The 23627-nt window shown below is 37.4% G+C and overlaps 2 protein-coding genes across 4 annotated transcripts; both read right to left on the bottom strand.

Moving 5' to 3' along the window:
- Nucleotides 1-1752: 1752 nt before the first annotated feature.
- Nucleotides 1753-23480, bottom strand: LOC139140739 (uncharacterized). Of its 3 annotated transcripts, XM_070710126.1 has the most exons (15): nucleotides 23403-23480; nucleotides 21322-21491; nucleotides 13803-17982; nucleotides 13418-13491; nucleotides 12506-12656; nucleotides 11569-11729; nucleotides 10697-10848; nucleotides 10132-10212; nucleotides 9222-9333; nucleotides 8617-8694; nucleotides 7986-8113; nucleotides 7295-7411; nucleotides 6181-6291; nucleotides 3615-3722; nucleotides 1753-2402 (listed from the first exon to the last, which is right to left on the bottom strand). In XM_070710126.1, exons 2-3 carry the CDS (start codon nucleotides 21441-21443, stop codon nucleotides 13815-13817), a joined length of 4290 nt encoding a protein of 1429 aa, XP_070566227.1. In that variant the 5' UTR covers nucleotides 21444-21491; nucleotides 23403-23480; the 3' UTR covers nucleotides 1753-2402; nucleotides 3615-3722; nucleotides 6181-6291; nucleotides 7295-7411; nucleotides 7986-8113; nucleotides 8617-8694; nucleotides 9222-9333; nucleotides 10132-10212; nucleotides 10697-10848; nucleotides 11569-11729; nucleotides 12506-12656; nucleotides 13418-13491; nucleotides 13803-13814. The 3 variants fall into 3 exon arrangements, with proteins under 3 accessions (XP_070566227.1, XP_070566228.1, XP_070566229.1); XM_070710127.1 differs by lacking the exon at nucleotides 3615-3722; XM_070710128.1 differs by lacking the exons at nucleotides 3615-3722; nucleotides 6181-6291.
- LOC139141283 (F-box/LRR-repeat protein fbxl-1-like) lies at nucleotides 6907-12043 on the bottom strand. The gene is made up of 8 exons (XM_070710907.1): nucleotides 12028-12043; nucleotides 11569-11729; nucleotides 10697-10848; nucleotides 10132-10212; nucleotides 9222-9333; nucleotides 8617-8694; nucleotides 7986-8113; nucleotides 6907-6991 (listed from the first exon to the last, which is right to left on the bottom strand). Exons 1-8 carry the CDS (start codon nucleotides 12041-12043, stop codon nucleotides 6907-6909), a joined length of 813 nt encoding a protein of 270 aa, XP_070567008.1.
- Nucleotides 23481-23627: the final 147 nt, after the last annotated feature.

Genomic DNA, 23627 nt, shown 5'->3' with positions numbered 1-23627 from the left:
AAGTATTCACTAGCAGTGATACGCAACAAAGGAAAGCATATCACCGGGTGGCAATGGATTGTCCTGTGATAATCAGACGTCGTGTAGCACCGTAGTTTCCTCAGAATGGTGAATGACAATTCTGTGCGTAGTCATAATCACATGTAATATTTTCCTGGTTAATCCCCATATGTTTCTCACTCCATACTACTGCTTCTTTTACCTTTCGTTTGGCTTGGTGCTTCACTGACATTTTGACAAAGCCAACCCATAGGTCAACTTGAGACAAATACTAAGACAAATAGATTGGCAATCAATGACCAGTAATCATGACAACTTGGATTCCAAGCGATGCCGAAATATGGCAAATATGCACAAAAAATGCAACAATCTACACATTCAATACATGAATATATGTTTATTTCTATAAAACATTGTATTTCGCACAGAATTATATGCACGCCTTGTTCCTTAAAAAGTAATCTGGACGGTCATCTAAAATTCATCAAGGTTTTCTGTACAGACATCTTAACAAATAAATGAACAACATATACAAATAAATTTTTATGTATACTCATGGATATAGAGGTTGCTAATGTTTCTGATCTTTGCTACAAAAATATGAAGACAAGAGTGAAAGGTAAGACACTAATATGTTACTGGATACTACATGATGGAATGTTGCACATTTAAATTTCATCGAAGAAAGTGACAAGAATCAGTCTCATTTCATTGACATAATCAATATCTTCGAAGACATAACGGTAGTCAATAATTTCACCAACGCTACAGAGTATCAGTTTTGGTGAATCATACTTCAAAAACTTTGTTTTGACTTAACAAGCCGATTGGATGAATTCCAGGAATCTTTCTGCAGGTTTCTATAGAGGATCTTTCATATGTTGATTTCTAACACAATCACTGTTCTCAAAATCTGAACTTAGTCATGATACAGCAAGTTACAAACATATTCATCAAAATTCCCATGTACAAAAACAAAATAAAAATGTCGGAAGCTGAAATGTAACATCATTAAACAGAAGCATGTAAATCTGAATTTGACTTGCGAGACAAATAGACAAGTTCTATTTTCCAGACAAATGACACTAAGTTTTTTGTGGAGGGACCGTGCTTTGTTATTCAAGCATTTACAAAGAAAATCCTCTTAGTTTACGTTGGAAATCTTGATGACAGCAACATTGTTGGTAATAAAATAAAAAGAATTTGTCAGAATGTGTGATAAATCATACAACAGAATAACACCGATGCATGTGGTTCTGAATAATAGTAAATCCCTGGACAGTATATATTAGAATTTGTATGAATTGCAATAAAAGTTATCACAAATTAACATACTGCTTGAAATATACCCTTAGTTTTCCCTTTATCATTATAAAACACTTGTAAAACATTTGTAAATGCACTCCACCTGGCAATAGATGTAAATTTTGGTTATTTTGTTCTACTGAAGATTACACGATTAAATTTCAAAACTTTCTGCAGCTATATGCCTGTCTAGCTCCATATTCAACAACAGATCCAGCTGGACTTGTGGCAATTTTTTTACAATTTCAGATACAAAGGTCATTATTCTTTATAGCAGACTTGCTGGGAACTTTGCCATTAGGGAAAATTGTGAAGCAACAACCAATATATACAAATACTGGATACAAAATGTACCAGACGACAAGATTGTATTGCACAAACCACCTACAATTCATAAAGTTCCCAATTTCCATGTTTGACTTGGAAGTACATAATTCCCCATTCCATATTTGACTTGGAAGTACATAATTCCCCCATTCCATATTTGACTTGGAAGTACATGTACATTAATATGTTAAGTACACCCACAAATTCATTCACAAAGACGTCCCCTTTACATACTGTGACAGAAACATCAATGTCCTAACTACAAAGCTTTGAAACAATGTGATGAGTAAATAGTACATTTTTTCCAGAAATACAACAAAATTTAGGAATACATGATGAAATATTACAGGTACATCTGGAGGATGCTGGATTACTGATTAAATAAGTACTTGTCAAAGCAAAGGTACCTTCAATCAAAACATCCATTAGACTGAGATGAAATAGCCTGGGTTTCTCAAACAGAGAGTATATTTTTCATTCATTACATCAAAAAGTGAGATTTCAATATACAAAACTTCAGTAGCAACCAGGTACTTCATCAGCAAAACAGTAGACATTCAGATGGTTCTGACTTTCTTACAAAATTGCTACCTGTCGACGCAGCTGACGAGTACTATAACATGTGTGATTGTCTATAAATTGTAAAATCCCAGTTGTTGAAAGTCCTGCCGATTGCCACGTCTGTCTTGACCTTCATGAATGGGTTTATTGCATTCAGATAGTGTAAATTTCGCACACCTTTACATCCAAACAGGTGCAAGCTCTGTAAACTGCAACCAAATAAACAAAACACGATTATTGAAAACAACTCTGGGCGGTCAAATTTTGCATTATTGAACCAGTCAGCCTATGATTAACAAAAGCCATTTTCAGCAGTACTGCCATGGATTGCCAATTGTTGAGCGTGCTACATTTATGAATGGACTCTTCGAATCTAAAAAATTGTGACATGGACTACAAGAAGAGCAAGTGAACTATAAATGTGCCGGTGCCCTGTTCTATGATCACTTTTATCATCAATTTCTGATGAAGCACAAATGACAGATACCGAATGACTGACTGAATCATTACTATGTATAAAGCAGTGAATTGTTTGTGAAGCACAATAGACAGTGACCACGGCACAGAATATCCCAAAGTTTGGCAAGTACCAAACCATGGGAAAAGCTGTTTCTCCCCATCAAAAAGTGTTTTGAATATGAAGTGAGCACTGACCAGACATTTAACTACACTGCTGAATAAGCTTTCTTGTGTGATGATAAAAAAGACTCTCATGAAAGGGTATTTACTGGTCTTACAGCGGAAGAACACATATAAAGATGACAGAAAATTACAAGTGCACATCATTTATAAAGTCAAACTTACGATCACTGAGAAAAGTTATGGAACTTTATGACAAACAACAGACAATATAAAAGTTGACAGCACACTTCCAGTAACCCATACATTACATATTGTCACAAGTATTCTGATAATATAACTACATTCAGCATCTTAGGAGTTTTCTTGTTTTTATTCAAAGAATTACAATTACACAGAGTTTAAAGGGAAACAGTCATCGGAACTGCGCCTGTGCGAGTTTCTTGTTTACAAACAATGTATTTTGTGCACGATATCTAGATGCACCTCATCATCATAACTGAAACATTTAAATTTTATGATATGGATTATCACATACATGTTTTAACTTTCATCAATCACCATCGTACCTTGGATACAGTGTCTACACTGGTCGTATGGGTCCCATACGACCTTTGAGCGCAGTTCCGACAACTGTATCCCTTTAAATATTTTGTTAGGGGAGTTTGATACAAACTGGTAAAAACCAGTTTGAACTGGTTTGGAACTTGTGTGAACGTAGGTCTCAATCAGATTACTTGTGTTTGGGAAATGACTTGCCCCTTTCACCACAAACAGCAGTATTAGTTATAAGCACATCTACGGATGTAAAAATATATTTAGCATTAATTTTCTTTTTTAACCTTGATTTCCACGAAGACGATCATTCAAACACAAAAAACTTGTACTGGCTTTTCATGCTGCTGAGTCTGCGTAAACCACGCACACCATAGAGGTGAACGATACGTAACCTGGATGTAGTGAAATGGTTACATGATGGGAGAGGTAAAAATTAAGAAACACGTTAGACAGTGCACTGGGGGGTAAGAGTGTTCTATTGGTGCAAAGTTTGAGTGATGAATTCAGGTGCGAGGCAAGGTGCAAATGCAAGTCAATCATTAACGCAAAGCACACTGGGTAGCGTGGGAATATATGATGGGTGTGTGCACAATGAAGAAAAATGAATTATATGGAAATAACACAATGTTACTGAACAACTTAGACTGTCTTAAACAGCTAATTTACAGTGAGCTCACACAATATTTTTGCTTTGAATGAATTTAATTTACAAGATTGTAGATGAGTGTAACAACTATACAAGTTGTCAGCAAATGACATGATACCATCTATTCACCTATGGGAACAGTTTTAGCAGTATTCAACCATTTATTCAATGTAATACCCAGGTCAAAGTTCAAAACAAAGAGGCATTTGATAAGCGTCTGTGTCTTTCGTTTTGACAGAGAAGAAATGTAGAAATCCAGACTAGTATTTTCAAAATTTGCACTATCAGATCCACATGGAGAAGAAACACTTCTATTCTAAAGGAAAACACATTTTATTCTCGTTGAGGAGTACGTAAACAAGAATTTCAAAGAGAACACATTTAAATGTGAAGGAGCAAATTGGACAAAAAAAAATTATCTAGTATGCAAATTTCGTCATCATTGGACAAATTTGGGTCATTCCAAGCTATTTGAAAGGTAAATGTAAAATCTAACAGTCTGTAGGTTTTAACAAGCTTTGTGATCAAAGATTAAGATGAAAAACTACAAATAAAAATATGCATATTTCATAATCATTGGCAATAAGTAAAACTGCATAAGGTCATCCCTGGGAATCTACAAACAAAATTTCAAAGCCACACACAAGCAGTTTCAGAAAATATTTTTGAATAAAGCAGAAAAAATTTCCAAAAAAATGTAATCATGCAAATCTTATGCTCATTTGCACAATTGTGGAATCCCTAGCAATAAATACACAACATATGAAAGAACTTGGACTGATGGTTTGTGAGAAGTTCCACTTACAGTAACATAAATCTAGTATGTTTGTATATGTCTCATTATGCATCTGTTGAGGTGATGAAGTATTATGAGGCATACATCAGAGTTGCTTATGCACAAAGCAGCAAGCAAAATTTTATCTTTGCAAGAGGCAGCCAGAAAAATTTCATCTTTTGCAAGATGCAGCCAGCATAAAAATCATTGCAAAGAAAACAAAAATGATGAGAATGAAAAAAGACAAGACTCTTTACCATGGAGAACAGAGAAAAGAGAGTATTTAGAAAAGACACATAAGACATGTTGCTGTGAAATTCATATTATTCCTGTTTTTAATAGTGAAATGTTTTCTGGTATGTGCTGTGGTATACAACAGCAGAAAGCAGAAAGGACAAAGGACTTGCATGTGAATTTGAACTCAAAATCGAACCTTACATAGTGTTCACACATGCATGTGCATGTGGCAAAAATTGCAGAATGCATTAGATAACATGTGGTGAACAATATAGTTTCAAAAGTATATGTATTGGGGAAGTGGATTAGCACAGATATCGATTTTGACCGTGAGTGCTATACCTTTCTTTCAAAACTACTTTTAAACTTCTTAAAAAGCCCTCAAATAGTATTTCTTAAATAGCATTGGCCTGAAACCTTTTTGTAATACAAACAGTGTAATTACAAAGGGTATTTAGAAACTTGCTTTTCACTAATGCAGCATTAGAGCAGTAATTTACCATAATGGATTAACAGCACAATTCAGTGATATTCTCTTTATCAACTAAACTTCTAATACTTTATACACATTTACTTATATTTCTTATAATTTACAGTAATAAATTAAATAGTCAGGTTTGTTTCATATTGCACCTTTTCCTCATAGCATGGATTCAATGTAACGTTGATATCAAAATAAAATTTCCCTGAGAAATAAATACTGACTTATAATGTCTCTTTAAGATCAAATAGCAAGCAATTTATGGACAAAGTCACTATTATTTCAGTTATGTGTGTTTCATGTGAGCAGTTACATATTTTGTTCTGCTCACTGAAACATAATGAATTATGAACCATCAGAGCTCTACTCACACCTTGTGTATGCATATAACATGTAAATATGCTGATGACATAATTTCTGGTATGTACCACAAATTATGCCAAACAATATCTACAAGCAGGGAGGACGTAGGGATCTGACAGCTGATAATTTAGCATGTTTCAATGAGCAGACCAGCGTAAGAATATAAACTGAAATAATTTGAAAAGATTTTGACTTTGGTCAGATAATACAGCATAGCACTGCAAAGAGAAAATATTTTAACAAAATTAATCACAGCACAACACAGTGCAGAACGGCAAAGTTAGCAAAACATCAAAATTAACAAACAACACACTGAAATAATACAAGGCAAACACACATAGAACTTACTTTTTGCAATTTCCAGCTAACTTGATAATGCTAGCTTCAGTTATATCTGAACAAAAACTCAACTTTAATGTTTCCAAGTGTTTGTTGCAGTAGCTAGCAATGGCTGAGACACTGCAAATGGGACATTTAGTCAACAAAGAAAAATACATGAAAACATAAACTTCTAACATCTGTAGAAACAACATGTGTGTAAATATTATGTAACACATAATATGTGATATGTGGGCACTGATTAACCCTTTGAGTGCTGTAATTTTTCCCGCCAAAATTTCAGTGCAACATTGTACAGATTTTTTTGAATTTTTCTATAATTTTCTTCCTGGTTTTGGACCAAATGGCCATAACTTTTCATTGGCTACAGTTTTTGACCAAAATTTTGGAAAAAATCTGAGTAAAAATTGTCAGCGTTATATTCTAGAGAGGCAACAAAAAGTGACCTTGGCACTCAAAGGGTTAACAGATATCATGAGCAAGAATCCACTTATGAAAAAACTTTGTGAGGTGTAATATTGTAGTGACAGTGTGGTAATATTTGACACATGAAAAACAAGACACCGACAGGGTATAGGTCATCACTTCATCATACACTGAAAAACTGTGACATGTGAAAGTGACAACCAAGGCTCTATAATGTAGAATGCACTACGGGAAGATAGAGATATTCATACTCTCAATTTTTTTCAATACTAAATAAATCTTATTTTACAATATCTTTAAACAGGCTTTTCACTTGCTATCATCAAACAGAGATGTGATCATGTCCGGTTTTGTAATTTTCACATGAGCAGGATTTTGCTGATCTTGAGTTTGGCTGTAAGTAGGGTTATCAGGTCATAACGTACAAAAATTTGAACACATGTGAACCAATGGTTTTCAAGAAGAATACATAAGATGACAGAGACAGTCATGGATAACAAGTAACTATTTGGTTAAGCGTAACGTTGTTGATAATGGTGCCAAAACTAAGGAAATTTGGTCTGAAAATGAGATGTTTTCTACAAATATTGGTACACTGGCCTATAAGTTAAGGACAAGGCTGGCCACAAATGTAGGCATCATGCATTTGAGTATGTCTTCAATGGGTAGAAAAATTTTGACTAATATGATATCATACCTTCTGTGATTTATGCCTGTAGAACTGATATCCAAATGTACCAGGTGTGGACAACTCATTGCTATGGAACTTACGCCAGTATTTGTGATCTTTTTACAGCCACTCACATCTAAAGACCTGTAACGTACATTTAATGTTTGTCATCAAAATCGATATTCTAGCGTACATCTGTATTTCACAAATTGTAAGTTGTTGAAAATATGCTGCACTGCCAGCTAAAGTTATAGGTAGACCACACTCCAGCTCTGTCAGGTCTTACTAACAACACAATATGGCCAAAAACATGGGCAATCACGTCTGATGCAAATTATCCTCTGCACATCCATTTTGAAAGCGTCAACATCTGGGCATACTTATTGCAGTCTCAAATGTTCTACAATGCAATACAGAAAGTGCTTTGAACCACTGGCCACCTGCTGACTTTGACCTTAGTCTAACTAAAAGAAAGTTGGCCTCGTATAACCTGTGTCAGTTCAATGAGATGACAATCATTGTGTTAATTCAATGAGATGCTATCATGTCTTTAATTTTGAATATAATTTAGTACATCTGAAAGAAACAATTGGTAGATCATCTGTCTATAATGTTATTTTTTCTATGAGAATGTAAATTATACTGTTACTGTGTAATATTTCAATGTTAAATCTACTGTAACTGCACAATTATTACAGATTAGCGGTGGCATACTTACTTTATTGATGACAGGTAGGTGGCTATTTCAACAAGTGCTTGGTCAGTGATCAGTGGACAGTTTGCCAACACTAGGCTTTGCAGTCTGGGACACTTTCTCACCACCTTTCTGACACAATCGTCTTTGATCTGTAAAGAGACATTCGTAAAACAATTCTCTTGGTATTTCTTTGCTATTTCATTCATACAATCACATTGCACTTCAGGGTCCCTATGTTTGCTACTGTGATGGTAAAGTATACTTTAAAAGGCAAAAAATGCTAACTTTTTATGATTTTTTTTCCATTATTTTTGTTTTGTATGTCAATTGCAAGTTTTTACTCTACTCCTAACAGAATTTTGAAAGACTCACTATTTAGCTTGTCAACATAGCATATAAAATGCACTGTTGTTGTTGTTTACATTTGAATTCTAGTCTGGACAAGAATTCACTTGTTAACAATACCAATGCAGTTTACACATGTATAGACTGAGTTGATACGCTGAATATTGTGTATCTCAACATGCTTTGGGGAGTAGAACAAGAAATTATGGTCAACTTTAAAAAAAAAAATAGTGAAAAAAAATCATCAAAAGTTAGCATAATACTACATGTATTCCTTTAAAATTCAATCTGTGACATGCCAGCTCACCTGTTTGCAGCCTCTCAGATCAAGACATTCAACATTCTTCAGATGTGTCGCCAATTGAGAAATAGAGTCATCTGTTAACTGTAGATGATGAAGATTATAATATATTACATGATGATGATGATGATGATGATGATGATGATGATGATGAAAATTGCAGATTGACAATGGTTTCATGGACTAATATCACTCTGCCTTAATTTATCTTGCAACTTTTGTGATGTATTCTTCAGTTTCCATTTCAACATTATTTGACAAATAGCTGCTTTTAGTTACTGGCCAGTACAGTAAAAGTGAAACTGTATTTAAACTCTGAAACTGACAGCGTTTTGATAGGGAGGATAAATGTCGGAAAGTTTGTCTACCAAAACTAGTGTGTAGGACATAAATGTTTGTGTGTCTTGGTAATTAAAATCACATCTAACTGCCATCACTACTAGTGTCTGTCTATGGTATGATTTTATTGCTCTATAGAGTATCATACACAGTGTAGTGGTGTACTAAGGCGAATTCCATTCCTGTCACATTTTGGTGTGGTTTTTAGTGTGATAATAGCTTCTGTTCTAAGACTGGTAAAATTAGCCACAAACACTAGATTTCTCACAAACCTTATAACACTGTCCAATGTTCAAAGTACGTAGGTTTTTGCAAAAGCTGCCTGCCATGAGAATTGAAGTAGGAGTCAGGTTGAAACAGCCAAACAGCTCCAACACTTCAAGACTGCAAGATACAAAATGAACAACATCATGTACTAACTTACAAATACTGAAATGATAGACACATATATATAGTCAGAGATGATGCATATTTTTGCTGCAAATTACACGAGTTCTGTTTCAACGAACAAAATCATGTAATTAATACATAGCAAGATGCAGAACAATGAGCTCAGAAGTTCGAAGGGTTTTTTAAGTACAAGCAAGGTGTCTCCACCAAGTGTCTGGAACTGACTGAGAATGTCTTTTGTTTTTATGGTTGATGAAGGTAAACAGTTGAATAACTGACAAATATCTCTTCAACATATATTGGAGAACTATTTTATGCCAAGCAATTTATGTCAAATGAATATCTATTTTGGCAAAATCAATGCAACTTTATATAAATGGTGAGACCACAATTCATGATGCAATACGTGTTTGCTTGTGCTTTGACTGAGCAGTATGTGGGCAATTCTGATTATCTTTATCATTTGCAACAGATTAAAAGACTTTGAAAATGGTGGTTTGGGGATACAGTTTTGTGCACTGCCAAGAAATTGAACGGTCAGCATGCAGCAGTTGATAGGTCCTTCAAAGTAACCATTATCAATTTGTTAAACCTGACAGCTGTTATGCTACAGTGCCAATTCAAGTAATTAGCATAAGTTGACCAGAAAAAATAATTATGATTTGAAATCGTTTACCTAATGGAAAATAAAAGGTAATTTTTAATAGATATTGTGGCTTCAATTAGGAATTTTACAGTAATTAAAAATGAAATAGCAATGTTATAAATTAGGGAACTTTTACTTCAACTTACCTATTTGCATGTTTCTCAACAAGAGCACAGACAGCTTCATCTGTTATCGCCTGGCAACCATTTAGACACACAGACTCCAACCTGATACCAAAGAGAGGATAAAAGACAAGGTGATGGAACTTCAATAGACAATGGGCAAAAGTAGATGAAGGTGTATGTACCTTCAGTCAGCACACTTCGAGGGCACAGGGCCAGACATGTGTTTTGCGATGATGCCTTGGAAAGTTTGTCTATGATAATTTGATCACGGTAACTAAAATACACAAATTATCAAAGACACAGTCCTATCTGCCAGATTGAAGAGTCTTAATTCCTCAAGTCAAATTCATAATCAAAAGACACTAATATGTAGACAGATGGCTGGATGTACACATGGATAGACAGAGACAAATCTAGAAGTCCCCAAGACGTCATCCTCACAGGGACTAAATGTAACAGCACGGTGCCTAATACATCTACTCTACATTCCCAGACTTCATCCCATGAAATTAAAATGGTACTTGTCATTGGAAACAAGTAATCATCACAGGTTGCAGCCTTCTATGGTACAAATTGGAAAACTTACCTTTGTGAGCTGTCTACCAATGCAATCACGCCATTGTCACTGACATTACACCAGCTGGCATCGATGACTGATAAGTTAGGACACCTGGTAGCATGAAGTAGTATTGAATCTCCAGTGAGTTCACCTTGACTACATCCGCTAACATTGAGTTCCTTCAAACAGAACATACAGCATGTTGCATTAGTCTCTCACCATACATTGGTTCTGTTGCAGTAATTATTAATCTTTCTCAAAAGATCAAACTGCATCATAATGCCGTTGACTTTCAAATCCTGGACATAGTCAAACACCATATGCTGACCCAAATTGTGTGATTTTGTCCTTTCAATGAGTGCTGATTTACTATCCAACATTTGTGCAAGCTGTTCAAACTACTGTACTGTAACAGTATATTGTATAAATCTCAAAGAGACAGCTGTAACTTCTGATGAATTCATCATTATAATTTCTGTTTTGTACGTCAATTGCAAGTTCCTGTTCTACTAACCGGAGCATGTTGAAATACCCAGTACTAGCATGTCAACATAGTGTCTTCATGTGCATAATGTGGTTACTGTTTACATTTGAAGTCTAGTACAGTCTGGACAAAAATTCATTTGTCAACAAGCAGTATATTGTCGATCTCAATTTGCTTTGGGCAATAAGAAACTGTGGTTGACAGTGGAACAAAATAGTGTAAAACCATCAGTTACAGCTAAATACCCTCATACATCGTATTTCTCTAGAATATTCATGATCAACAAATCATCTATGAAGTCATCAATGATGACAATGCAACTAATGTGTTTCAAAAATTTACTCACAGAGCATCTGGCAAAATACTTTGATACAGTCAGTTTCTTTCAATTTTTACTTTGCCTTCTTGGTCTCACCTCTAAACTAGCACTACATGCCCTGAAGAGACTTCTCAGACCAACACTAGATACTCTTGCTCCACGGCATTGCTCCAAAGAGAGAGTGGTTGGGCACTTCTTACCAATCTCCTCTAACCAGTCATCACAAAGAGACTTCTTTTCAAGGATTATCTGTCTCCCTGTAAAGTTGAAACAATGGAGACATAATTTCATTTCAAGTGATCAAGGTTTACATTTACATTTACTGGGTATGAACCTGTATCAAGGAAGTGTGAATATTTTGTGTAAGCTTTTTATATATTTTTGAAAATATTTATCCGATGGAAGGGAGCAAGAAAATGGAAACTTTCCTACTTGATTCATGCTGTAAACTGAAAAACCTAATTTGCATAACATAAATTTGCATGACTTATTTCTGTCCTGCTCAAGCAAAACAAAATCTCCTCAAAATTTTCAAGCAGAGGGAGACATTCTCACCTTGTGAGAGAAACATGAAGGAAACACGGAGAAGGAAGTCATCCCAGGGAACGTTACCAAATTTGATTATTACTGGTCCAATAATTTCTGAGAACACCACGCGATGGAAAACAATGGAGAATCAACCTCCACATCACTGACAGTGGAGTTACAAGTACAGGATATTTGGCATATGGAACATGGCAGTTACAGCTAGTGTCCCTTTAACCCTTTGAACACTAACGTCAATTTTTTTCACCTTTATAAAATATACCACAGTCAATTTTTCACAGGTTTTTGCCAAAATTTTGATAAAAAACTGCAGCCAATAAAACATTGTGTCCATTCGGTCCAAAATTATCAAAAAAATTTCAGAAAAATTCAGAAAAGATTGGTAAAATGTGGTAGTAAAATTTTGGTGGGAAAAATTACAGCACTTAAAGGGTTAAGTGTCAAAGATAATGCCCATGAAATGTTTGTCATAATCTTGTATACTTACACAACGTCTCATCTCTGGCAAGTCTATCAAAAAGATGACAGACTTGAGCACATCTCACCAAGTCTTTGTGACTTAAAAATGAAAATATTTCAAGAATAATTTCATCTGGTAGCAACTGCCAAATTGATAGACTTTGAGCATCTCTTGGACTCTGAAAGACAGTAAAATAATTCTGAAAAATGAAAGCTGCACCTTTTCCATCCCATTCTCTCACAAATACATACATGTATAGTACACATGACAACGTTAAAAAAGTGACCCATACTTCTACTGTGATCAAAATTTGTGTCTGAAGTGAAAATTTTGTAAAAAATCGGTCATAAATATTAGAGTCTGACATAATACATCCACTTGACAAATTTTGAGTCCTTGTGTTTTAGTTTTGTTGCTAATGTGGAGGTGCATATTCATATATCTAGACCTGACTACGGTCTGAACTTTCGAATTACGAGAGAAATTTCATGACGTAGATGTACAGTATCCACTGTAACAACAAAGGTCAAGAGCTTCATCTACGTGTAGGCCAAACGCTGAGCCTCCAAAACTTGAGTCATGAAATTAATATATTCATAAACTGCCACTACCATTATCCAAGCAATCAAATAACAACAGTGAAATGCCAATAATTCAATGAATTTTTTGTTTACCATTTTACCGATATATAAGGTTTGCAGTACGTCAAGTTACATCTTATGAAGCTTGCAGACTTTTTACCCATACTGTTTCCCATGTTTTACCCTCCGACACTGTTTTATTCCTTGTACAATCCATAGTGTATCTGCTTTCCTGGATTTCATTGATTCTGCGCCATGAGAGATGTGATGACAAATGAAATATTTATAAAGTGTCTGTAAACCTATGTTGCTGACTGTCAGTGATAAGACGTCTGCATATTATAACTTTTGTTCTTACCTCTAGTAGTAACTTTAGTGTAAGTGGTGGCACATTACTTGCACCATAGCTGTTCAGAGGTCGGGAAGTGCTTTCTGTTGACAGAATAAATGATCAACTTCAACAACATTTACAAAATCAATTTTTTAAAACTACCGGTAATCAAGACTGCAGCAAAACATACCGATTTGAGAGAAACCTTTCAATATAGGAGAAAACATTTCAATTCTTAGACATTCATGCTTGTCTGTGCCACAAAATGGTACAGACAAGTAAGAATTTAATAACTATTATCCATTCCATTGGACCAACATGTAGCTTACTGGGGAAAGTGATTGATTACATTTGATGGCATTGTATACATATCCAGCAAACCACATGGATAATTTCTCATCTTTGTACTCACCAGACAGCTGAGCTACATTGACTTGGAAGTAGTTGTCCTGACCTTCGGCTGTTCTCTGAGATCTAGATGACCTTGGCCTTGATGAAGTTTCAAAATCTGATCGCTTTTCATTCTTCTGTTTTGTTTTGCTGAAGTGGGCCGTGGTTTTTTCGTGCTGTTGTTGTTGTTGAAGTTTTCTGGAGTATTGCTGGATCTCGGTTTACTGGCAGATACGGGTCGCGCACTTTTGCTGTGTTCTGTGTTATTCTCCGTTGCCGTTCGGGAGGACTTCCTTCCACTGACTGGTCTCTGTTTCTGAGATGATTTTTTGCTTGCATCAACGCTAGACCATGTACTGAGTTCATTTTCCTTGTATGAGCCCCATCCAGTACTTGACCTTGCCCAGTGACGCTGGTAGAATTCTTGCTCGATGTACTGCCTGGTCCTGCTCTTCGTGCCTGAGGAAGAAGGCCTCGTCTGCGTTTTCTCTCTCACTGTTCTTTTCGGATCAGCGCTGCTTGGTCTGGGCCGACTGGCTGCTGACGGAGAGGCACCTCCTGCCCGGAATCTTTCATCATTGAGAGTTTCTCCTGGTCGGATCCTTGGATCGCTGAGGAACTTTGCGAAGAGAGGATGAGGCTCATCATCTGGCACATCACTGGAGTCTGATACTACACTGACTGCATTCTCTGGCCGTGCAGGACTCTCCAATAGAGCTGATACATTTTGACCAATCTCTTCTTCTCTGACACTGCCATCAGAGACATCTTCATTAGAGCTGAAGTCCAAATTTTCAACGGGTCTTTCAGACTGAGCCATACTACTTGATGGAGCAAAACTGACATTCTTTGTTTCTGGTACGATGGCAGAAATATCTTGCTGCTGCAAGTTTAGCTGTTGTTGCTTCTCTCTCTCTAAGTGAAGTAAGTACTGCTCATATGCTGTCAGAGGCCTCTCGACTGCATTTCTCTGCACAACAGGGTCATTACTGCTGGGAAGATCACTGTTAGATGTATGTATACGATGAGATCCCTCAGACAAAACTGGCAAAATTTGAGGATGTGTCTCACTGGGTGGGGGAGGTTTTTCCTGCGGCATCTTGCTGTCTGATGATCTCTCCTCTTTGCCCGAGTTTTCATTGTTTTTGTTCAATTCTGGGATATCATTAAGTTGCACATCTCCATTCTCATTTGTGTAGTTACTTGCGATGGCTTTGACAGCATCCGGGTGAGGCTCTGCCTGCACACCGATTAACACGCATCCACACTCCAGACACCACGTTATGTGTTCACGGTTTACAGCATCGCATTCAGGGCACATCTTGATCATTTGAATCTTCATATCAGCAGCTTGGCTGAGATCATTGCTTTCGTCGAGGAGATGCTCCAATCCTAACTCCGCAAGCTTCTTCTCAACATCGGAGAAATTCTTCTCTAGCAGCTTGTAGGTTTCAACATGGCCTTTCCTCACTTCATCCGTACCGTCACTTTGACTCTTACTCCTTGCGCCTAAAATCATCTCAGCTCTTGCAAAAGGCTTTACGGTTGTTGTCTCTCCTTTTCCGGATTGATCCTGACTGTCCCTTTTCTTGTCTGCATTAGACTTCCCATATGGAATACCTGTAAGGAAATCTTCTACTGAAACACCTGATCTGCCTGTTGGTTTTCCCTTCAGAACTTGCTCGGAACCTGCTGTGTGGTTGAAATAGTCAGTTCTTGGGGACAAAACATCATCTAATTTTTCATTGATGAACACGTTATGAGTGGCTTGCTTGGAATGGGTATCGATCCAGTCATCATACATTTCATTCATTAAATCATTTTTACTGCGGCGTAATTTCTTATTTTGTTCTGCATGCTCCTCAGCAGTTTTTATGAGATCTGGACTTTTACGTGGTAATTGCTTGTAGGTAGATGCTTTGGAGCTGTCTGATGTATTCACAGAATGTGACAACTTGGATAGTGGCTCAGTGTCAACAGTGTGGGGTTTCTTGACCCTGGCCTTGGCTGTGCTGGAATATTTATGAGACAACTGATCACCATCAACGGTGGCATGTGGTTGTCCCTGAGGATCTTGCTTGACATTTGAACCTTTCAAATCAGACATCATCTCTGGATCAGGATACTCACTGCCACCTGACACAGTACTGTCAAGAGATAATGTTAAAGTGAGGTCTGTCTTCATCACTCTTTGTTTCTGTTTGCCTACTTTGATCTTGCCAGGTGCTAGTTCCGTGATCATTGTGAAATCAGACTGGTCATCCGCTTCAGATGGCTTCTCTTTTTTTCTTTTTTGCCTCTTTTTCGGAAAATCCATGAATTCCAGATGATCACTCTCCTCTTCAGAAGATGACGGTTGAAGGAGTAACTTTGGTACACCTGCAGGTTTCTTGGGAGTTGGAAGTCTCGGGCTGACCATGCTACTGCCAACATTTGTTATGTCCCAGTCAGAAGCTGGGGGCTGGTGGTTCTCAGCTATTTTGAAATTTAATTTGACATCTTTCAGTGGTGAAATGGGACGGACATCAGGACGGTGGGTTTCAAGTTCAACATCACTTTTGTTTTCACGATCACTTTCTGTTGCAACAGCTGATTTCCATTTGTTTTGCACTTTATGATATCTACTGTTCGCAGTTTCATCAGCTGGATCTGAATCAGAGCTGTTTTCATGTCCCTCAATTAACTGCTTCTGATTCTTAACTGGGCCATTCACTACATCAAGCTCATCCTCTGCTACCTCTGTCAAATATACACTGGTCTGCAGATTATTACTTTCATAGTTTCTCTTGAAATCAGGATTACTCTTCAGAAGTGATGAATTGCGATTCCTTACTTGATTGTTTAATCTGTCATCTTCTCTGTGCCCCATAAACAAGTCTTCATACAGGCCAAGATTTTCCAGTTCATTGGAGGTGACGTATGGGCTTTCAATTTTTGATCTACGATCTGGGAGGTTACTGTCTTTGCTTAATTTCGGTGGTGTTTTGGTGGTTTGGGTTTCTTGGAAAATCCTCTCTTCCCATTTATTCTGTGTCACAGGGAAATGCTTTTCATTATTCTCTTTACCACTTTTAAGGGACATTTTGTTTTTTGGTGAATCTGACCCATTTCTACTGGAATTTTGGACTTGATTCATCCCACCAGTAGGGCTTCTGTACAAATGACCTCTTGGTGAGTTTCTGCTCTGATTTTTCATATTCCCCTTTGAAGTTTTGTTTATAGTCCTTTTATCCAATAGATGACTGCTTTGGCTGGCTTGACCTTGTCTTCCCATTTCCTGTAAGTATCTTCTAAGTCCCTCATCCCCGTCTTTAAGAGCTTTCTGTAGACCGAGGAGGTCAACAACAGGATCAACACTATGGTGAAACTTATCATCTTCAGAGCGTAAAACATCCTCCACACTGTTTACAACTGTAAAATCTCTTTGATGTTCGTGGCCACTAGCCAGGCTGGTAACGTTATCAACACGTTCATAGTTCCCTTGTTTCAGTGGCTGGGATTTCAATCCTTGGGGCTTGCTGCCTGCTGGTGTACCTGGTGAGTGCCCTTTAAATGATGCAGCATCTGTGTTCCCTTGTTTCTCTTTAAGTACAGTGAAATCTAAGTTTATATCCTTTGTTGCCATGCTATCAATTTTCCTGGGTGACACATCTTTCAGTGTCATCTTCCTAGGTGACCTCTTCTGCGACTTTTCTGTTCCTTGGTTTATTGTAGATTCTTGGAACTGCTTTTCAAAGTATTGAAGTCTCTTGGCTCGTAGATCTTTCAGCTGCTTTGTTCTTGGTGTGTCAGGTACTGTTGTACTGGCATCCGCCATTTTGTGTTTCTGGCCTTCTCCTGAAATCTGTCCGCTGGTTGCTCCGTTTTTAGCTCTGTCACTTCTGTTGCCTGACACTGGGGATAGTGCGTTGAATACTACCTTGGACGGATCACTTGTTCTATTTATTTGCCGTACATCACTGATGTTACCACTGCTGCTACTATGACTGCCAGTCCTGGATCTGCTGTTATTCAACACTTCACTTGAGTCAATACGATATGTAGCCCCTCCACGGGACAGCTGTGCTGTTGTTCTGTTTGGCTTCGCATGGTTTTCATATCTGCTAGCATGACCATCTTCTCTTAGGACTGTACTCCTTGACCTCAAGGTGTCAAGGTTAAAATCTCCATTGAAATGGTCACCATTTTGATTGCCAGGAGAGCTGTAAACAAGCAAACAAAACAACGTGTTTGATTAACACTTTTCCAAAAACATGTAAGTTTTGGAAAAAACCTACATGTTCATAAATTCAAAATGTACTTTGTCCCTACAGTGAATGTGAGATTCAATCTTGGGTCAAGTAAAGTATTTGTTTCTGACATCAACACTTCAAAGAGAAGATTGCAGCTTCTCTGAAGTAGAAGGGAAACTAAAGTCAAGCCAATTTTGCCCTTTCTGTATCCTCAAATATCATGACGTAAATCCAAGTTGGGATCTTTCATGCCTGCTGCACCATTACATGCACCACAAAAAAAATTAGTGTCAACACTATGGAAATATTCAAGTTAGTGCGCGGGGTAAAAAAAGTGGTACATTTTCTATTAGCTCTATCGTTGAAGATAATGAGAAGCTTATCTTTCAAAAAAGCGCATGTTTGTTTTACTTAAAAATGCCTGTTTTTGTTTTGTTTTGTTTTGTTTTTTCACTCCGAAGAGTATAAATAAAAAGTCATCGTTGATGACACAGTCCCCACTTGTTAATGGTACTTTGATTACATGTCCTAAGAGGATAGAGTCCTCTTCATTAATTAGGTCTGTGATAAAAATACTTTGATACAGATGGCGCTCAATGGCCAAGAATGAGTTCCATGGTGATGAAAACATAAAACCAATGTAGGCCACCATCCTAAAGTTCATAAAATGAGTCAACTAGGAATTAATCAACAGGATGTTGCAAAACATTTTTGCATACAATTCTAACACTTGACAGATTATCACTGGTACCATATTTCATAAAGTTTGATGCAGTATTTACAACACTATGAGATCAACAGCTGTATCAAGTTTCATCACATTTGACGTTGTATTAATTTGTGGCTATATCACCCTAATTAGGAAAGTTCATTACTTATGCAATTACAAATTAATTAAAATGACACTGATAAATGTCTTTTTCAATGTTAAAGCAATGTGACCTTACATCAGTTAACATCTGTATAAAGTTTCATGAATTTGATGCAGTACGTATTTCTTGACATATCAGCCTACTTACGAAACTTCAATAATTGACATGTTGCTGCTACATGACGTGAAACAAATTGACGAGCATATGTATGAAATAGGTCATTGTCCTTGTACCAACTTTGAATGATACTGGTGGAAATATGTCTGAGTTATGGCTCTGTACATCTGAAAATTGTAACAAAATCACCGCCATGCAGTGATATTTGATCTTACTGTTTAAAAAATCAACATGTATATGTATGACGTAAGTCAATGTACATGTACCAACTTTGAATAAGATCAGTTGAGACTTGCCAGAGTTATGGCTCTCGACATGAAACAACCATAACAAAATTGCTACCATGTGGCCATATTGGACCATCTCGTGAAACCAATCGACATACATATGTATAAATAAGTCACTTTGCTTGATACCGGTACATGTCTGAGTTATGGTTCCGGACATGAAAAAATCGTAACAAAATGGCCACACAGCAGCCATATTTGATCGTATCACATAACAAATTGACATGCATATGTATGACATTAGTCAATCTCCTTGTACCAACTTTGAATAAAACCCGTTGAAACATGTCTGAGTTACTGCTCTGTACATGAAAACATCGTAATAAAATGGCTGCCTAGCGACCAAATTGGATCGTATCACATAGCAAATCGACGTACATATGTAAGACATAGGTCAATGTCCTTGTACCAACTTTAAATAAAATCGGTTGAAATATGCCTGAGTTATGCCTCTGCATATGAAAAAATCGTAACAAAATGGCCACACAGCAGCCATATTTGATCGTATCACAAAACAAATTGACATGCATATATATGACATTCGTCAATGTACCAACTTTGAATAAAATTGGTTAAAACATGTCTGAGTTATGGTTCCGGACATGAAAAAATTGCAATAAAATGGCCGCCTGGCGGCCATATTGGATTGTATCACAAAACAAATCAACATGCATATCTATGACATTGGTCAATGTCCTTGTACCAATGTTTGATAAAATCGGTTGAAACATGTCTGAGTTATGGCTCTGTACATGAAAAAATCGTAATAAAATGGCCGCCTGGCGGCCATATTGGATCGTATCACAAAACAAATTGATGTGCATATCTATGACATTGGTCAATGTCCTTGTACCAACTTTGAATAAAATCGGTTGCAACATGTCTGAGTTATGGCTCTGTACATGAAAAAATCGTAATAAAATGGCCGCCTGGCAGCCATATTGGATCGTATCACAAAACAAAATGACGTGCATATCTATGACATTGGTCAATGTCCTTGTACCAACTTTGAATAAAATCGGTTGCAACATGTCTGAGATCTGGCTCTGTACATGAAAAAATCGTAATAAAATGGCCGCCTGGCGGCCATATTGGATCGTATCACAAAACAAAATGACGTGCATATCTATGAAATTGGTCAATGTCCTTGTACCAACTTTGAATAAAATCGGTTGAAACATGTCTGAGTTATGGCTCTGTACATGAAAAAATCGTAATAAAATGGCCGCCTGGCGGCCATATTGGATCGTATCACAAAACAAAATGACGTGCATATCTATGACATTGGTCAATGTCCTTGTACCAACTTTGAATAAAATCGGTTGAAACATGTCTGAGTTATGGCTCTGTACATGAAAAAATCGTAATAAAATGGCCGCCTGGCGACCATATTGGATCGTATCACAAAACAAAATGACGTGCATATCTATGACATTGGTCAATGTCCTTGTACCAACTTTGAATAAAATCGGTTGAAACATGTCTGAGTTATGGCTCTGTACATGAAAAAATCGTAATAAAATGGCCGCCTGGCGGCCATATTGGATCGTATCACAAAACAAATAGACGTGCATCTGTATGACATATGAAGTAATCCTTGTACCAAGTTTGAATGAAATCACTTCTTGCATCTCTGAGATATCTGCGTGAACGGACGGACGCACGCACGGACGCACACACGCACGCACGCACGCACGCACGCACGGACACACACACGCACGGACATGACCAAACCTATAAGTCCCCCCGGACGGTGTCCGTGGGGACTAAAAATAGATGACCGTCCAATGTGATCTGTTTACTGCAATTGATATTGGTATACAGGGTGGAGTGATTGTGATTAAACACAGGTCAAAAGCACTTGAATAAAATCAAAATTGTTAAAACGGTCACCACATTTTCACATCATGTGCAGTGTTTTATTGTGCCATTATATACAAGTGCTTGTAATTTTGATTGATATAACAGTTGGGCTGCTCCCGATGTAAATTCTTTCCATCAAGAGTAACAGGACTTTGTAATTGTATACGTACCTGCTGTCATGCTGTTCAATATCATGTAGTAGTCTGGCCCTATCTTCCTTGACATCCTTCCAGATAGATGCTCTCAAGTCGTCCGTATACTCAGAAGAGTTGTTCTTGTCTCTGTGGTCCATGGAGTCAGACAGTTTGTTCACTTATTATGATGCTTACTAACTTATTGCCTTAAAAAAGTAAATGAAAAAAAAAATAAGGAATCTGTCATGAGCAACTTGTACTTAATGTAAAAATATTGATTGTGAGTACAGTTTTCATTATTTGTTGTTTGTTTTTGGTTTGAACATTAGGGAAAAGCTGTACTGCAAGTTTCAAGACACTCTGAAAAGAGTAAGAATATTTGTATGTAATGAAATAGGATTGTGAGACTGAAAATCATATAAAGAATCCATTTCAATGCTTGCACAGGCTGGTGCTACAATTTACAAAGACATTAAGGTTATATATATTTATTTCAGACCTATCAAAGGTATGTGGGTTTCAGAGCTCACAAATGAAATAAATCTATCCATCAGATAGATTTTCATCTACAACATCCCTGTACTGTTTAATGAACTGGAGAGCTACATGACTATCACCAATAGTACAGAAAGGAGAACATTTAATGTGAGAAAGTATTTATGCCTTTGGATGAAAAGAGTTATATTCAGAACATTGAATTACAATTTCAACGAAGTTTGAAATAGCAAAGGGGCTACTGCCTGCACTCTGAGTTTGATTTGGCCTCCGTCTAGGTTCCCAGACACTTCGCACCAAAACCACTTCGCACCATACCATCTCGTCCCATACCATTTCGCACCAAAACCACTTCGCACCAAAACAACCTCGTACCAAAACCTCTTCGCCCCAAAAATCACGTCGCCCAAAACCCATTGCGCCCCAAAAACAATGCCACTTCACTCTCCAATTTATCGCTAACCGTTAAAAGCTGAAAATAACCGACCACTGCCAGTGAAGTTTTAATCACCTTTCTATCATCCCAGGACTGAAATCTTGAAATTGTACACATTTCGAGAAAATGACATCGCATCGTGCAATACCGCGCACGGCACCTGAAATGTACCATTTAGTAGTTTGCGTGTTTCTTTTTTTTTTGTAATATACCGTATGGTTTCATGGAAGAATAAATGGTTCGTGGTAGCCAAGTTGTAGGTAAAAACAACGTTATGATACATCGTGGCATCGATGTTTTAGCCTGTTTTAGGACGAGTTGACGGAACTATACTTTAGTGAAGTGGTTTTAGTACTAGGTGGTACTTGGGGCGAAGTGGCGTTGGACGAGGTAGTACTTGGGACGAGGTGGTTTTGGTGCGAAATGGTTTTGGGACGAAGTTGTGTGGGGCGAACTGGTTTTGGTGCGAAGTGTCTGGACCCCACCGTCTAGCTGCAGTACTGTAGTTGAGGTTTTGCCTGGGTATTTGGGTTGGATGGGTTTTGCCCTCCAACCCAAATACCCAGGCAAAACCTCGAGCTACTACAATACTGCAGCTAGCTTCCGTTGAGCACAGTGATGAAGTGACTGTGCGTGCATGCTGAGCGCAGGCTGCACAACTGTGGCCCACGGCCACAGGCGTGCTGTTTTCTGGGTAGTTTCTATAAGTGTAGTTTATTCTACGTTTCGACGTTCTCTTCCGTAGCCTAATCACCATAGAAACTACCCAGAAAACAGCACGCCTGTGCCCACGGCGGAAACTGCAGTGTGGTGTTCATATACGTACATATACGTACAGTGTGAATGCATAACTTGCCACTAAGACCTGGGTCAGTGCTTAGTGCTGCATGTTCCTAAAACGATGACGAGCTGGCACAACTCGTATATACATGTACAGCATGAACATGTGTTATATGTACGTGTACTCAGTCCATCCACCATACCACAATATAAGAATACATAATTGGATGTCAGTCAAAGCCAAACACCGCACCGCGCCGTGGGCCCAGGGCTCATCAAAAATCGAGATATCATCCCTAAACTGATAACACAAAATGAAATGCGAATACTCTTCTCACAAGAGCTTATGTGAGGTTGCATTTTACACCCCTGGAGACCAAGAAATGTAAACATTTTGATGACTTACAGCTGGCTCTCGCCAAATCTGACGTACACTGTAATCGACACATTCAGGTATCCAGTCGGCCATATTTGTTTGGGGTTGTCTAGGCTCGTATATAGCTAAAAATATACATACAGTGTAATATGAAATTTCTGGGGTACGAGACAAAGTTTTCCAACTTTTTTTTTCTTTATTCATAATATTTATGTGTAAAAAAGAATACAATAGTTAAAATACAGGGCAAACAGG

The sequence above is a fragment of the Ptychodera flava genome, chromosome 9 (assembly GCF_041260155.1).
Source record: "Ptychodera flava strain L36383 chromosome 9, AS_Pfla_20210202, whole genome shotgun sequence".
NCBI lineage: Eukaryota > Metazoa > Hemichordata > Enteropneusta > Ptychoderidae > Ptychodera > Ptychodera flava.
The sequence above is the reverse complement of the archived record's forward strand: the minus strand, read 5'-3'. Positions and strand labels throughout refer to the sequence as shown.

Coding starts and splice junctions, on each gene's coding strand:
- LOC139140739 (XM_070710126.1), bottom strand. CDS start 21,443: ATGGACCACAGAGACAAGAACAACTCTTCTGAGTATACGGACGACTTG. Junction 17,983..21,321: donor ATTGAACAGCATGACAGCAG/GTACGTATACAA, acceptor GCTTGTTTACAG/CTCTCCTGGCAATCAAAATG.
- LOC139141283 (XM_070710907.1), bottom strand. Junction 10,213..10,696: donor TTGGTAGACAGCTCACAAAG/GTAAGTTTTCCA, acceptor CTTTGGTATCAG/GTTGGAGTCTGTGTGTCTAA. Junction 6,992..7,985: donor ACCTACCTGTCATCAATAAA/GTAAGTATGCCA, acceptor CCCTACTTACAG/CCAAACTCAAGATCAGCAAA.